The sequence below is a fragment of the Lontra canadensis genome, unplaced genomic scaffold (genome assembly GCF_010015895.1).
Source record: "Lontra canadensis isolate GAN:19392208 unplaced genomic scaffold, GSC_riverotter_1.0 scaffold30, whole genome shotgun sequence".
Taxonomy (NCBI): domain Eukaryota; kingdom Metazoa; phylum Chordata; class Mammalia; order Carnivora; family Mustelidae; genus Lontra; species Lontra canadensis.
The window spans coordinates 342,801-355,992 of NW_022631024.1; the positions used below are offsets into that span (position 1 = coordinate 342,801).

Below are 13,192 nucleotides of genomic sequence, written 5' to 3' on the forward strand. Positions count from 1 at the left end.
ATGAACATAAATATCATAACTTAAAAATGTGTGAATCCAAACAATTAGAATTTTTGAGAGAAATTGAGCAAAATGGCAATCCGAGCATCTACAAGCCACTACCAACAACAAAAAACAGAAGTCTGGAATACCTTTATTAATAGAGTTGACTGAAGACTAGATCTCACTCTACTCACAAGCAAATGTACAGATTTATTATCACAAAACTTTCCCAAATAATAATCTCCAAGGGAAATGATAATAAGTTCCCCTCAAAAATACCAAAATGTAATAAAACTAGAAATTAACAAAAAAGTTAAATGTTAAAAAAAAAGAAAATCTACCATTTGCATAATTCACTTGTAATTAATCCTTCAATCAACGGGGAAATCAAATAGCAATTGTGTAATGCTTTGAAAGCAAACATAAAGAGAACAAATATTAACACACAAATAATTCTTCAATCAAAGAGAAAATCAGAAGGACAATTATTTCAATGACTTGAAAGAAGGGATAAAGAGAGAATGTATCAATGCTTAAGGAATTCTGCCAATGCTCAAGTCCAAAAGCATTAAAGACTTTTATTATCAAACAGGAAAGAATGTAAATGAGTTAAATTATGCATTCAACTCAAGAATTTAGTAATAAAACAATATAACCAACTTAAGAGAATCAAGGGGAAAAAAAGTAATAAAACTAAGGGGAGAAATTAATGGGGTAGAAAAAAAAAACCACTTAAAAACCCAAGAGTTTATTCTTTGGGGAAAGAAATAGTAATAAAACAGAAAACTCAAGCTAAGCCAATTTTTTAAAAGAGTGAGAAAACCAAATTTAGGAATCAGAATAACCTGGGATTACATAACCTGTAACCCCAGAGCAGTTGTAAACAAATATTCCATATTTTGCCAATATAGTTAAAATCCCAAACAAATGAACACTTTTTTTAGGAAAATATAAATAAAAATTGCCTGAAGAAAGTGTAGGAAACATAAATAGATCAAAAGAAAATCACAGAAATCAGCAAACTTATCAAAGAATTATTTCCCAAAAAAGGGTGAAACTTAATGATCCTACGAGCAAATGTGTCCAACTTTAAAAGGAAGGCAACAGGGGCACCTGGGTGGCTCAGTGGGTTAAAGCCTCTGCTTTCTGCTCAGGTCATAATCTCAGGGTCCTGGGATCGAGCCCTGTATTGGGTTCTCTGCTCAGCAGGGAGCCTGCTTCCTCCTCTCTCTCTCTGCCTGGTTCTCTGCCTACTTGTGATCTCTGTCAAATAAATAAATAAAATCTTTAAAAAAATAAAATAAAAGGAAGGCAATAATTCCAAAGTGATACAAACTTTTCCAGAGCATAAAAAAATACGGAAAACTTCCCAATTCATTCTAAGAGAACTAGTGTAAAGTTTAAATGATAACAGATCGCCAAATGTACAGGCTCTAGAGGAGAGAATGGCAAACCCTTACACCAGTGTGTATAAAAACAGAACAGATAAAACTTAAGTACGTACTGAGTAAATGCAGAAACGTGCTTTGTTCCCAGTTGGAATGGCTCCACATAAACCCCACTTCTCACTAAATTAACTTCCAAATTTAATCCAATTCCACTTAAAATTTCAGAGAGAGGAAAGAGCTCTGGATACATTTAACAACTCAGCCACAGTCCCCTAACTCTTCAATGCAGAGTTAAGATGCAAAACCAGGTCTGTCTGACCCCAAAGGCCACCATCCTTTTCCGGGGAGAGGAGATTACCTTGCAGAGGTAACTGGATCTTAGTAAAAATCGCTGACCCTGAACAGCAAGGGGTCATTCTGACTGAATAATGACACAGGAGTTTAAAGTCTTTTAAAAAGACATATTCCCCCAGAAAAACTACGCAATGAACCACAAACAAGTGACAATACGACAACAAATATATCTGTCTCAATTACTTTGAATGTAAATGGACTAAGCTGCAATCAACAGATAGGATGTCAGAATGGATTAAAAACACAGACGTACTGGGGCCCCTGGGTGGATCAGCGGGTTAAAGCCTCTGCCTTCGGCTTAGGTCATGATCCCAGGGTCCTGGGATTGAGCCCCGCATAGGGCTCTCTGCTCAGAGGGGAACCTGCTTCCCTTCCTCTCTCTCTGCCTGCCTTGCTGTCTACTTGTGATCTCTGTCTGTCAAATAAATAAATAAAATCTAAAAAAAAAAAAAGACATATGTATATGCTGCCTACAAGAAGCAGACGTATGTATATGGTGCCTACAAGAAACTCACTCCAGACTGAGAGAAAGTGAGAGGAGAGAAAAACATCTATCATGCAAATGGATGTCAAAAGAAAGCTGAGATAGCATACTTATATATGACAGAATAGACTATTTTTTAAGATTTATTTATTTATTTGAGAGAGAGAGAGAGAGAGAGAGCACATGAGCAGGGGGACAGATAGAGGAGAGAGAATCCCAAGCAGACTCACCGCTGAGCGTGGAGCCCAACACAGGGCTCTATCCCACAACCCCAAGATCACGACATGGGCTGAAATCAAGAGTCAGATGCTCAACTGACTGAGCCACCCAGGTGCCCCAGGACAAAACTGACTTTTAAAAAAAGGAATGTAATAAGAGACAAAGAAGGACACTATATAATAATAAAAGGGACAATCCAACAAGACAAAGAAATAATTATAAATATATTTATGTACCCAACATGGGAGCACCCAATACCAAAAGCAATTACTAACAAACATAAAGGAACTAATCGATGGCAACACAATAACAGTAGGGGACTTCACCATCCCCCTTACATGGATGGACAGATCATCTGTGGAGAAAATCAACAAAGAAACAGTGGCTTTGAATGACACACTGGAACAGATGTATTTAACAGATATATTCAGAACACTCCATCTTAAAACAACAGAGTACACATTCTTTGCAAGTGCACACAGAACATTTGCCAGAACAGACCACATATTATGCCATGAAACAAGTCTCAACGAATTCAAAAAGATCGAAGTCATACTATGCATCTTTTCTGACCACAACACTTTGAAACTAGAAGTCAGTCATAAGAAAAAATTTGGAAAGACCACAGATACAATGTAGGTTAAATAACATGCTACTAAACAATGAATAGGTCAACAAAGAAATCAAAGAAGAAGTAAAGAATTACGTGAAAATAAACGAAAATGAAAACACAACAATCCAGTATCTTTGGGGTACAGCAAAAATGATTCTTTTTTTTTTAAAGATTTTATTTATTTATTTATTTATTTATTTGAGAGAGAGAGAGCACAGAGGGGAAAGTGAGAGGGAGAAGTGAGAGGGAGACTCCCCGTTGAGGAGAGAGCACGATAGAGGGCTCGATGCAGGGTGCAATGCAGGGCTCACTGTAAGGCCCTGAGATCATGACCTGAGCCAAAGGCAGATGCTTAACTGACTGAGCCACCAGGGCGCCCCAACAAAAATGATTCTAAGAGGCAAGTTTAGAGCAGTACAGACCTACCTCAAGAACCAAATAAATCTCACCAAAAAACCCAACCTTATACCTAAAGGAGCAAAAAAAAAAAAAAAAAAAAAAAAGGAACAACAAATAAAAGCTAAACCCAGCAAAAGGAAAGAAATAATAAAGATTACAGTACAAATAAATTATAAACAAACAATAGAACCAAAAAACCAAAAAACAATAGAACAGATTAATGAAAGTAGGAACCATTTCTTTGAAAAGATCAAGAAAATTTGATTAACTTCTAGACAGACTCAGGAAAAAAAGAGAGAGAGAGAGAAAGAGAGAGGACTCAAAATCACAAATAAGAGAGGAGAAATAACAAGAAACACCTACAGAAATGCAAACAGTTGGAAGAGAATATTATGAAAAATTATATGCCAACAAAATGTACAATCTAGAAAAAAACGGATAAATTCCTAGAAACATATAATCTACCAAAACTGAAATAGGAAGAAAGAAAACGTGAACAGACCAATAACCAGCTAAGAAATTGAATCAGTAATCAAAAAACTCCCAACAAACAGAAATCCAGGACAAGATGTCTTCAGGGTCAAATTCTACCAAACATTTAAAGAATTGAAATCTATTCTCCCAAAATTCCAAAAAATAGAAGGAAGACTTCCAATTTCATTCTATGAGGCCAGTATCATCCTGATACCACAGCAAGATAAAGACACCACAAAAGAAAGAGAACTACAGGCCAAATCTCTGATGAACACGGACGCAAAAATCCTCAACAAAGTACTAGGAAACTGAATCCAACAATATACTAAGAAAATCATTCACCACGATTAAGTGGGATTTATTCCCAGGATGCAAGGGTGGCTCAATGTTCACCAATCAATCAACATGATACAAGAAAGGATAAGAACCATATGATCATTTCAATAGATACAGAAAAAGCATTTGACAAATACAACATCCACTCATGATAAAAGCCTTCAACAAAAGTCTAAAGGGAACATACCTCAACATAATAAATGTCTTATATGAAAAACCCACAGCTAATATCATCCTTAATGGGGGAAAACTGAGAGCTTTTCTCCTAAGGACAAGAACAAGACAAGGATGTCCGCTCTTACCTAGCCTCAGCAATCAGACAACAAAAAGAAGTAAAAGCCATCCAAATTGGTAAGGAAGAAGCAAACTTGTACTATTTACAGGTGACATGACAACATATATGGAAAATCCTAAAAACTCCAACAAAAAACTACTAAAACTGATAAATGAATTTGGTAAAGTCACAGGATACAAAATCATCATATAGAAATCTGTTGCATTTCTATACACTAATAATGAAGCAGAAGAAAGAGAAATTAAGAAAATACTCCCAGGGCGCCTGGGTGGCTCAGTGGGTTAACCCTCTGCCTTTGACTCGGGTCATGATCCCAGGGTCCTGGGATCAAGCCCTGCATCAGGCTTTCTGCTCAGCAGGGAGCCTGCTTCCCTGCTCCCCTCTCTGCCTGCCTCTCTGCCTACTTGTGACATCTGTCTGTCAAATCAATAAATAAAATCTTTAAAAATAAGAAAAAAGAAAAAAAAGAAAACATTCCCATTTGCACCAAAAACAAAAAAATATCTAGGAATAAACTTAACCACAGTGGTGAAAGACTTGTACTCTGGAAACTATAAAACACTGGTCAAAGAAACTGAAGACAACACAAAGAAATGGAGAGACATTCCACGCTTGTGGATTGGAAGAACACCATATTGTTAAAATGTCCATACCACCCAAAGCAATCTACAGATTTAATGGAACCCCTATCAAAATACCAATAGCATTTTTCAGAAACTACAACAAACAATCCTAAAATTTGTATGGGACTGCAAAAGGCTGTGAGTAGCCAAAGCAACTCTGAAAAAGAAAAAACTGGAGGCATCATGATTCCAGACATTAAGTTTTATTACAAAGCTGTAGCGATCAAAACAGTATGGTACTAGCACAAAAACAGACATATAGATCAATGGAACAGAAGAGAAAACCCAGAAATAAACCCACAATTACATGGTTAATTAATCTACGACAAAGCAGGAAAACAATAGGAAATGGGAAAAAGATAGTTTCTGCAACAAATGGTGTTGGGAACACTGAACAACAGAGACCACTCTCTTTCACCACACACCAAAATAAACTGCAAGTGGATTAAAGACCTAAATGTGAGATCTGAAACCATAGAAATCCTAGAAGAGAGAAGACGGTAATTTCTCTAACACCAGCCACAACAACATTTCTCTAGATATGTTTCCTGAGGCAAGGGAAACAAAAGCAAAAATAAACTACTGGGACTATATCAAAATGAAAAGCTTTGGCAGAGCAAAGGAAACAATCAACAAAACTAAAAGGTAACTTACGGAATGGGAGAAGATACTTGCAAATAGTATCTCTGATAAAGCATTAGTATCCAAAATATATAAAGAATGGATACAACCAACACCCAAAAAACAAAACAACCCAATTAAAAAAATGAGCAAAAGACATGAACCTTTTTTCCAAAGAAGACATGCAGATGGCCAACAGACACACTGAAAGGTGTTCAGCATCACTCATCATTAGGAAATGCAGATCAAAACCACAGCGATGTCATCACCTCACACCTGTCCGAATGGCTAAGATCAACAACACAAGAAACAACCAGTGCCGTTGAGGATGTAGAGAAAAAGGAACTCTCCGTGCACACTGTTGTGGGAATGCAAACTAGGTGCAGCCACTGTGGAGAACAGTACAGAAGTTCCTCAGAAAGTTAAAAATGGAACTACCCTAAGACCCAGGAATTGCATTACTGGGTATTTACCCAAAGAATTCAAGAATCCTAATTCAAAGGGATACGTGCACCCCTATGTTTGCAGCAGCATTATTTACAACAGCCAAACTGTGGAAGTAGCTCAAGTTTCCATCAACTGATGAGTGGATAGAGATGTGGCATACACACATACACACACACGTGCACATGCATGCACACGCGCGTGCGTTCACACACACACACACACACAGAGGAATATTATTCAGCCATAAAAAATGAAATCTAGCCATTTGCCATGACACGGATGGAGATATAGAGTATTATGCTAAGTGAAATAAGTCAGAGAAAGACAAATACCATAGGATTTCCTTCATAGGTGGGATTTAAGAAACAAAACAAATGAGCAAAGGGAAAAATAGAGAGAGAGGGAGACAAACCAAGAAACTGATGATCACCAGAGGGGAGGTTGGTGGGGGGGGGGTTAGGCAGGTGATGGGGTTGACGCGTGTACTCATCATGACAAGCTCTGAGTCAGGTAGAGAATGGCTGTATCGCTGTATCATACATCTGAAACTCTTAACACTGTATGTTAATGGTACAGGAACTGAAATTAAAAACTCATAAGAAAAAAAAGGAAGAAGGCGTATTCCTGATCAATCCATAGGAGTTTATCATTAATTTTGAACAAGATTCTGCAGTTAACACATTCATTCTAAAACACTTTTCCCTACGTATTATTTACTTAGAAAGAAATATATTGTTTTATTTACATACAAGTATCCTGGGGACCTAATTTGTGTAATTTTGTAATTCACTCACCATTGTTAAGACTGGCAGACGATTTCATCATTTCTGCCAAATCCAGGTCACATCCCAGTTCCCCGCGGCACCAATGCCTAGAGGCTGAGGCACCTTTTAAGTGGGACATCAGATATCTAGTTGAGAACTACCTAAACTCACCCAAAAATAATAAATGATACCAATGGCTTCTCGAGATTTGCTCATAAGGTATTTAATTAGCCCTGATGCCCCATAATGAGAATTGTGAAAAAATTATTATAATTGTCACAATATTATTATAAAAATCCATGAGATACATATGTGCAATGAGCTTCATTACTGCTGTTAGAAACTCCTTCCTGTCCACTTCTCTTTTCACCTAATATCTCCCTTCCCACATCCTAGGGCTGCCTCTCCCTATCCACTCACCCACTGTCAACTTGATTCACATCCACAACCAGTCCTGGGGTCAGTTTCCATTCTAGATGTGAAGCCACTGGTCACCTCTCCAGCTTCTCCTCTCCCATAGCCAAGAGGAAGAAAGGATTGCTGTGTTTCCCGCAAACAGTAAGTCACATGGCAACCCTCTAGTGCCTTGGATAATTGAGAATTGACTGCCTCGTCACCAAATGTTCTCTCCTTTTAAATGCCTTATTACCTTCCATTTCAACCAGGGACCCAGCCGAGAAACCATCCGTCAGTGCCCATTTGGCCTGGCTTCAAAGGGACAGGAATCTCTCCTACCAGGCCTGCTAGAACTGCACCCTCCTGACTACAGACCTCAGAAAGCAACCATGAACTCTTATGCCCAACGGACTCTGAAGGACATCTCCCCACATCCTGTGCTTGGCATTTTCTGGGAGGCAATGAGACTTCACCTCCACCTACCAGCTGTCTGGAACCCGATGATGGCCGGTACGGAGCGTGTGGGAGGAGCGGTAGAAATGCTCATGGTGTAGTTGGTGCCTTGGTGCAGATCTAGGCACACTTCTGGGGTCCTGCTTTCTGTGGTCACGTTGACTGTCTCCTCATGAACTGATTCCATAGAGTACAACCGTTGTCCCTTTATGTATATCTTTGGCGGGGGGGGGGGGAGAGAAAAAAGAACCCACTGTGACTCTGGTGAAAACAAGGGAGAGAGACTGGGTGGAACTGAATCCCATTGTCCTACTATTTCCTTTAATCCCACACTGTGCTCGTAGGGGAGATGAACAAGGTCAGCCTCTGCTATCAGGTATCAAGGCCCATCAGCCCAGTTACCAGTGAACTCTAAGAAATGACATAAAATGAGGAGTCCCTCTAGGGAGGGTTATGCTGCATGCAAAGGACCAGCCATCCATGGAGGCCGTCACACCCTGAGAACCACTCGCTGCCTCCTGTCCCTGAAGCAGCAGATGCTTCTCCTCTTCTGGGGGCACGAGGTTCGAGTGCTGGGAAACCAGCAGTCATGATGATGCCAAATATAAAATTATGCCCACACATTACCCCCCCCCCCCGCTGGAGGACACATATATTAAACGCAGAATGTAAAATAAAATAAACCAGATATCTGAAAAAAAAAAAATCTGATCACTTTTGAAAAGAACAGTCAGACGATTAGGTGGAGAAGCCCTCATGAAAGGAAATCTCTCCAAGTCATGCTGCCAGAGGGAAAACGTGGAACATTTTACTTACCACGTAGACAGTCTTGGAGAGGATGCTTCCTGGGTTTACCTGCCACCTCACACAGGTGTTATTAAACACTGATACAGCACGGATTTCTGTAATTATTTCTGAAACAGAAAAAGAGCCCATTCACAAAATGCCATCAGCGGCCTTTGGCATGACTTAGTTTCTCGGTACTGCTTGTATCTCCGCTAATCACTGTTCAGAGGTCTGATTCAGACACCAAATCAGGCCATTCAAACTGCCCCAGGCCAAGCACCCCATTTATCTCCATCGAGAATGAGTCTGGCCCATTACCTGACTTGGATGAGAAGAAAAGCTAGGTACCCACTTGAGAATGGCTAAGAACTCCAAGCTGTGATTGGCCTGGTAGGCCACTGGATGCCACTGGCGTTCCACTCCTGTGGGATGGAGAGAGGGCCCCCAGCTGCGCCCTGACTCCTCCCGGCAACTGCTCCGGAAAGAAGTGTTTCCGGCTTCATCCCACCTGGCTGACAAAACACTCTTATTGCCAGGTCACTGCTGTCCGGAAAAGGGGCAGCAGTCCCCACACAGGGCCATTCCTTAGGAGCAGCTCAGAGTAATTGAAATAAATTCTCCATAACCTCCCCAGATATTTCTGGGGCTGCTCTAACTGAAGCCATTTAATTCTGACTTATCGGAAAGCCACTGATTTCTCCAAGTTGTCCGGCTTTTTAAAAATATTCTGTGTGGGGGCACCTGGGTGGCTCAGTGGGTTAAGCCTCTGCCTTCAGCTCAGGTCATGATCTCGGGGTCCTGGGATCGAGCCCTGCATCAGGCTCTCTGCTCAGCTCTCTCCCCCTACTTATCTGCCTACTTGTGATCTCCGTCTGTCAAATCAATAAATAAATCATATAATAAATAAATAAACAAATACATATTCTGTGTGTATTTCATGTAATAACTTTGGCAAATTGGGAAACTGTATTAAGGCCTTGGTTCTGAGGTCACAGTTCCCAATGGACGGTATTGACTCTCTGTCCTTCCCGGCTCTACTCCCAGGACCCCTTACCCCTGCTTTCTGGGATGTCATTCCCCATCATGTAATAAATGTAAGCCCTGTGCCTCAGGCTCTGTTTTCTGGGAAACCCAAAGTAAGATTCCCATCAAGAGGGTGAGGAAAAATAATTCTCCATCTCAGAAATTTCAGCTCTCCCTCTCAGTTCTCTCTCTTTGCCTCTCCCTTCCTCAGCCTCCAACATGGGAAAGAGAGCCTGCACATCGGGCACTGAGTACGGACTCATTTCCCTTGCAGCCAGAACTAATGCTACCGTTAGACAGACCCTGGTCTAATGATGATCTTTTTGCCATACAAGACTTTACATCTTTGGGTGGCTCAGCTGTTGGGCGACTGCCTTTGGCTCAGGTCATGATCCTGGAGTCCAGGGATCATCAGGTCCTGCACCCAGCTCCCTGCTCAGTGGGGAGTCTGCTTCTCCCTCTGAACCTCCCCCCCCTCTCATGCTCTCTCTCTCGTTCTCTCTCTCTCTAATAAATAAAATATTTAAAGAAAAAAAGAGATTTTACATCTTTACTAAATCATCCATCAGCAGCATTACTGGGTCTTGGCTAAGCCTAGGTCAGGCTGTCAGTAAGTGAGAATAAATATAGGCAGATAGAGAAAACAGACCAATTCCTGAGAGACACCAGAGGATCACCTATGGCTATCTAAAGCATTCCCGGGTCTCTACATCAATAATTCTCTCAGAGCACAGGTAAAATGAAATCAAAGAAATACTCCAGTTGTGGACATGGTACCCCAACAGAGACAAAGATCCTATCTGTTCACCCCCTTGGGGAGCATGAAGATGATGCTGGTGTCAGTGTTTTATCAGCTTGAACAAGCCCCAAATACTCTGGCCCCTCCCTTCCCCATCACCCTTCAAAGGTGTTAGAGCCCTGGACTCCTCTGCTCCCTCACACATCCCTCTGAAACTAACTCACCACCTGGTCCAGAAGTAAACGGAAAGAGACCCCCCTCACCTTGTCTCTGACTGCCAGTAAAGCAAATTTCCTTCTCACTGGGGACCCCTTTGCCACCCAAACAGAGATGAGAAAGGAGACATGAAAGTTTCCTTTCTTGTCCTTCCTTTTTGCTCATTCACTATGACAACAGCAAATGATATCTCAAAATTGCCATCTGCCTCCTGCCTGTGCCATGCTCTCTTGCACAGATGGGACCAAGATCTGATTACAGGGATGTCAGATAGCTCATCCCAAGGAGCAGTTTAACAAAATGCAGTTGCTTTCCCCTCCAGGTGTCTACAAATCAGCTGGAAAGATCTCTTTATAAACCCATCAGATAGTAAACATCACATAAATGCTGCTCCCTTAAAGAGATACCCTAATTCTAACAGTACTGATAACTGAACACATTTCTGGAAGTTCTCTTTGGAACTGACTCCAGGGCTCTTTCTGCCACTCACTGAATGATTACCAAATGCCAAGCATCCTCCCATGCCAGGCACTGGGCTATGACAATAATTAGAACAAAAGTCCTTCCCCCAGGAACATGTTGTCTAATGGAGGGAGCAAACATGTAAGCAGGGAAATTAGAACCCGATAAATTGTAGAACAAAGTTACACACAAGTACCATGGGGTCTAGAGAAAGAAGCCACCCACCCTCACTGGAGGGTCTGGGGAAGCCGGCTTTGTGGAGGGCATGACCTTGATGGGTAAAAGGCTAAAGAGTGGAAGACACATCTAAGCAAACAGACAGCAGGGCTAATGCGTGGAACTGTAAGGGGCTGTGGCATATTCTGGGTGCTAAGAAGGAGACAAGACAGGATCAGACGGGGAACGACCCCACTTGCCACGCTAAGGGCAGACGTATTCCTATAAGCAATGGGTAGCTAAAAGCAGGAACATAATGGTGCTTTTTTTTTTTCCTTTAGAAAGATAACTCTGGCGTTTTGCAAAGTAAACATTGGAGTAGAACTGGAGATCATAAGAACAGGATACTCTTTACCCAGCGACTATAAGATGCCAAACACTGATAGATCTTTAAAGATCAGATCCTACCTGAATTGCAGTCGTAAGAAGCAACAGCAAACATTTACTGAGTTATTATTATATACCCGATAATATGTATAGAACTTTAAAAGCGTCGCTTATTTAATCTTCAAAATAGCTCCAGGATAATAATTTCATAACATGTCATACCATCACACTGTGTGCCTTAAACTTATGCAGGAATGTATGTCATTATTTCTCAGTAAAACTGGGGGAAAGTATATTAAAAATTAATTTAAACTAAGCCCATGAGCTTAATATTATTATGTCCATTTCCTAGACCTGAGGCTTGGAGAAGTTACACAACCGGCCAAAGGTCATGCGGGTTGTAAGGTTACAATGAGTCAAGTCAGGATTCAGAACTAGGACTGCCGGACTCCAGGGCCAGGAGAGGCTGGGGGGCACTGTGGTGCAGTGTTCAGCAGGGAGGAGGAGAGGGGGCCTGGTGGCTGGGTATGAAAGCCATAAGACAACTCTAAAGGAGAAGCAGTAGAAGGTGAGTGATGGGGAACAGCCGGGAAGTTGGATGACTGCTAGCCTTTGAGCTTGAGAGTCCGAATGGATTGCCTTGTACTCTTGTCCTGAGAAACAGAGGAGGAAGCACCCTGGGGTTGGGAGAAAAAGACCAACGAACTGTGTTTAGAACATGCTAGATAGGAGTTATCTACAGACTATCCAGGTGAAAAAATCATCTCCAAAGTCAGCAAGGTGTGGATGGTCTTTGATACTAAGTGTGGGGTAGCATCCAGGGAGGATACGGAGAGCAGCCCAACGGCAGAACGCGGAAAACATGGCCCCCAAGAGGAAACAGAGCAGAGGACACAGAGCAGAAACCCCAGAGGACACAGAGCAGCAGAGAGGCGGGGAGACTGACTGGAGGTGGGACACTTGGAGGTCAAGGAAAGGAGATGGGAAGGAGTGTCTGCTTCCTCCAAAGTTATCTCCCTTCCTTCCCACCAATTCCCCACAACCCCCTCACCTCTGACCCAAGAAGCACCAGGGAAAACCTCTACCTCTTTCTTCTTTCACATGGTTCCTGGTCCCCTGACAGAGCACGCAAAGTGCCATGATGAGCTGTGAAGCTTGACTTTGGGTGGAGGTACGGAGAGCAGGCCTGGGTCTTGTCCAGTGACATATATGTATGTACGTGTATGTATCTATGTATGTATTTTAGTATTCTACTAGCACCCAGCATTTATTTCTCTGAAGTACTTATCACATCTACAACTGAATAATTCTGTAATTGGTTACTTAGTGTCTGTCTCTCCTGCATGTAAGCTGTATGACAGCAAAGACCAGGCTTATCTTTCTACCCCCAGAACCTAAGAGAGTACCTTAGATACTTGTTTTAATATTTATTATTTGGTTGATTGGCTGAACGGATGGATGAATGTATGGATAGGTAATCAACAATAGTAAATGTTGTGGGAAGGTTAAGAGGACTGAGGAGTGAAACTAGAAAAGGAAGCTGACAGGTGGTCACTAGGGAGCTCCGGGAGAGAG

The 13,192-nt window shown here is 41.5% G+C and overlaps 1 protein-coding gene across 5 annotated transcripts in view; it reads right to left on the bottom strand.

Moving 5' to 3' along the window:
* Window positions 1-13,192, bottom strand: part of SUSD1 (sushi domain containing 1) — a 170,830-nt gene that overhangs the window by 114,707 nt on the left and 42,931 nt on the right. For all 5 annotated transcript variants that reach the window (XM_032865599.1, XM_032865597.1, XM_032865598.1 and 2 more), the window contains exons 7-8: window positions 8,665-8,762; window positions 7,879-8,065 (exon numbers count right to left, since the gene is read on the bottom strand). In XM_032865599.1, the coding sequence (XP_032721490.1) occupies window positions 7,879-8,065; window positions 8,665-8,762 (285 nt within the window). The remainder of the gene's footprint in view (window positions 1-7,878; window positions 8,066-8,664; window positions 8,763-13,192) is intronic.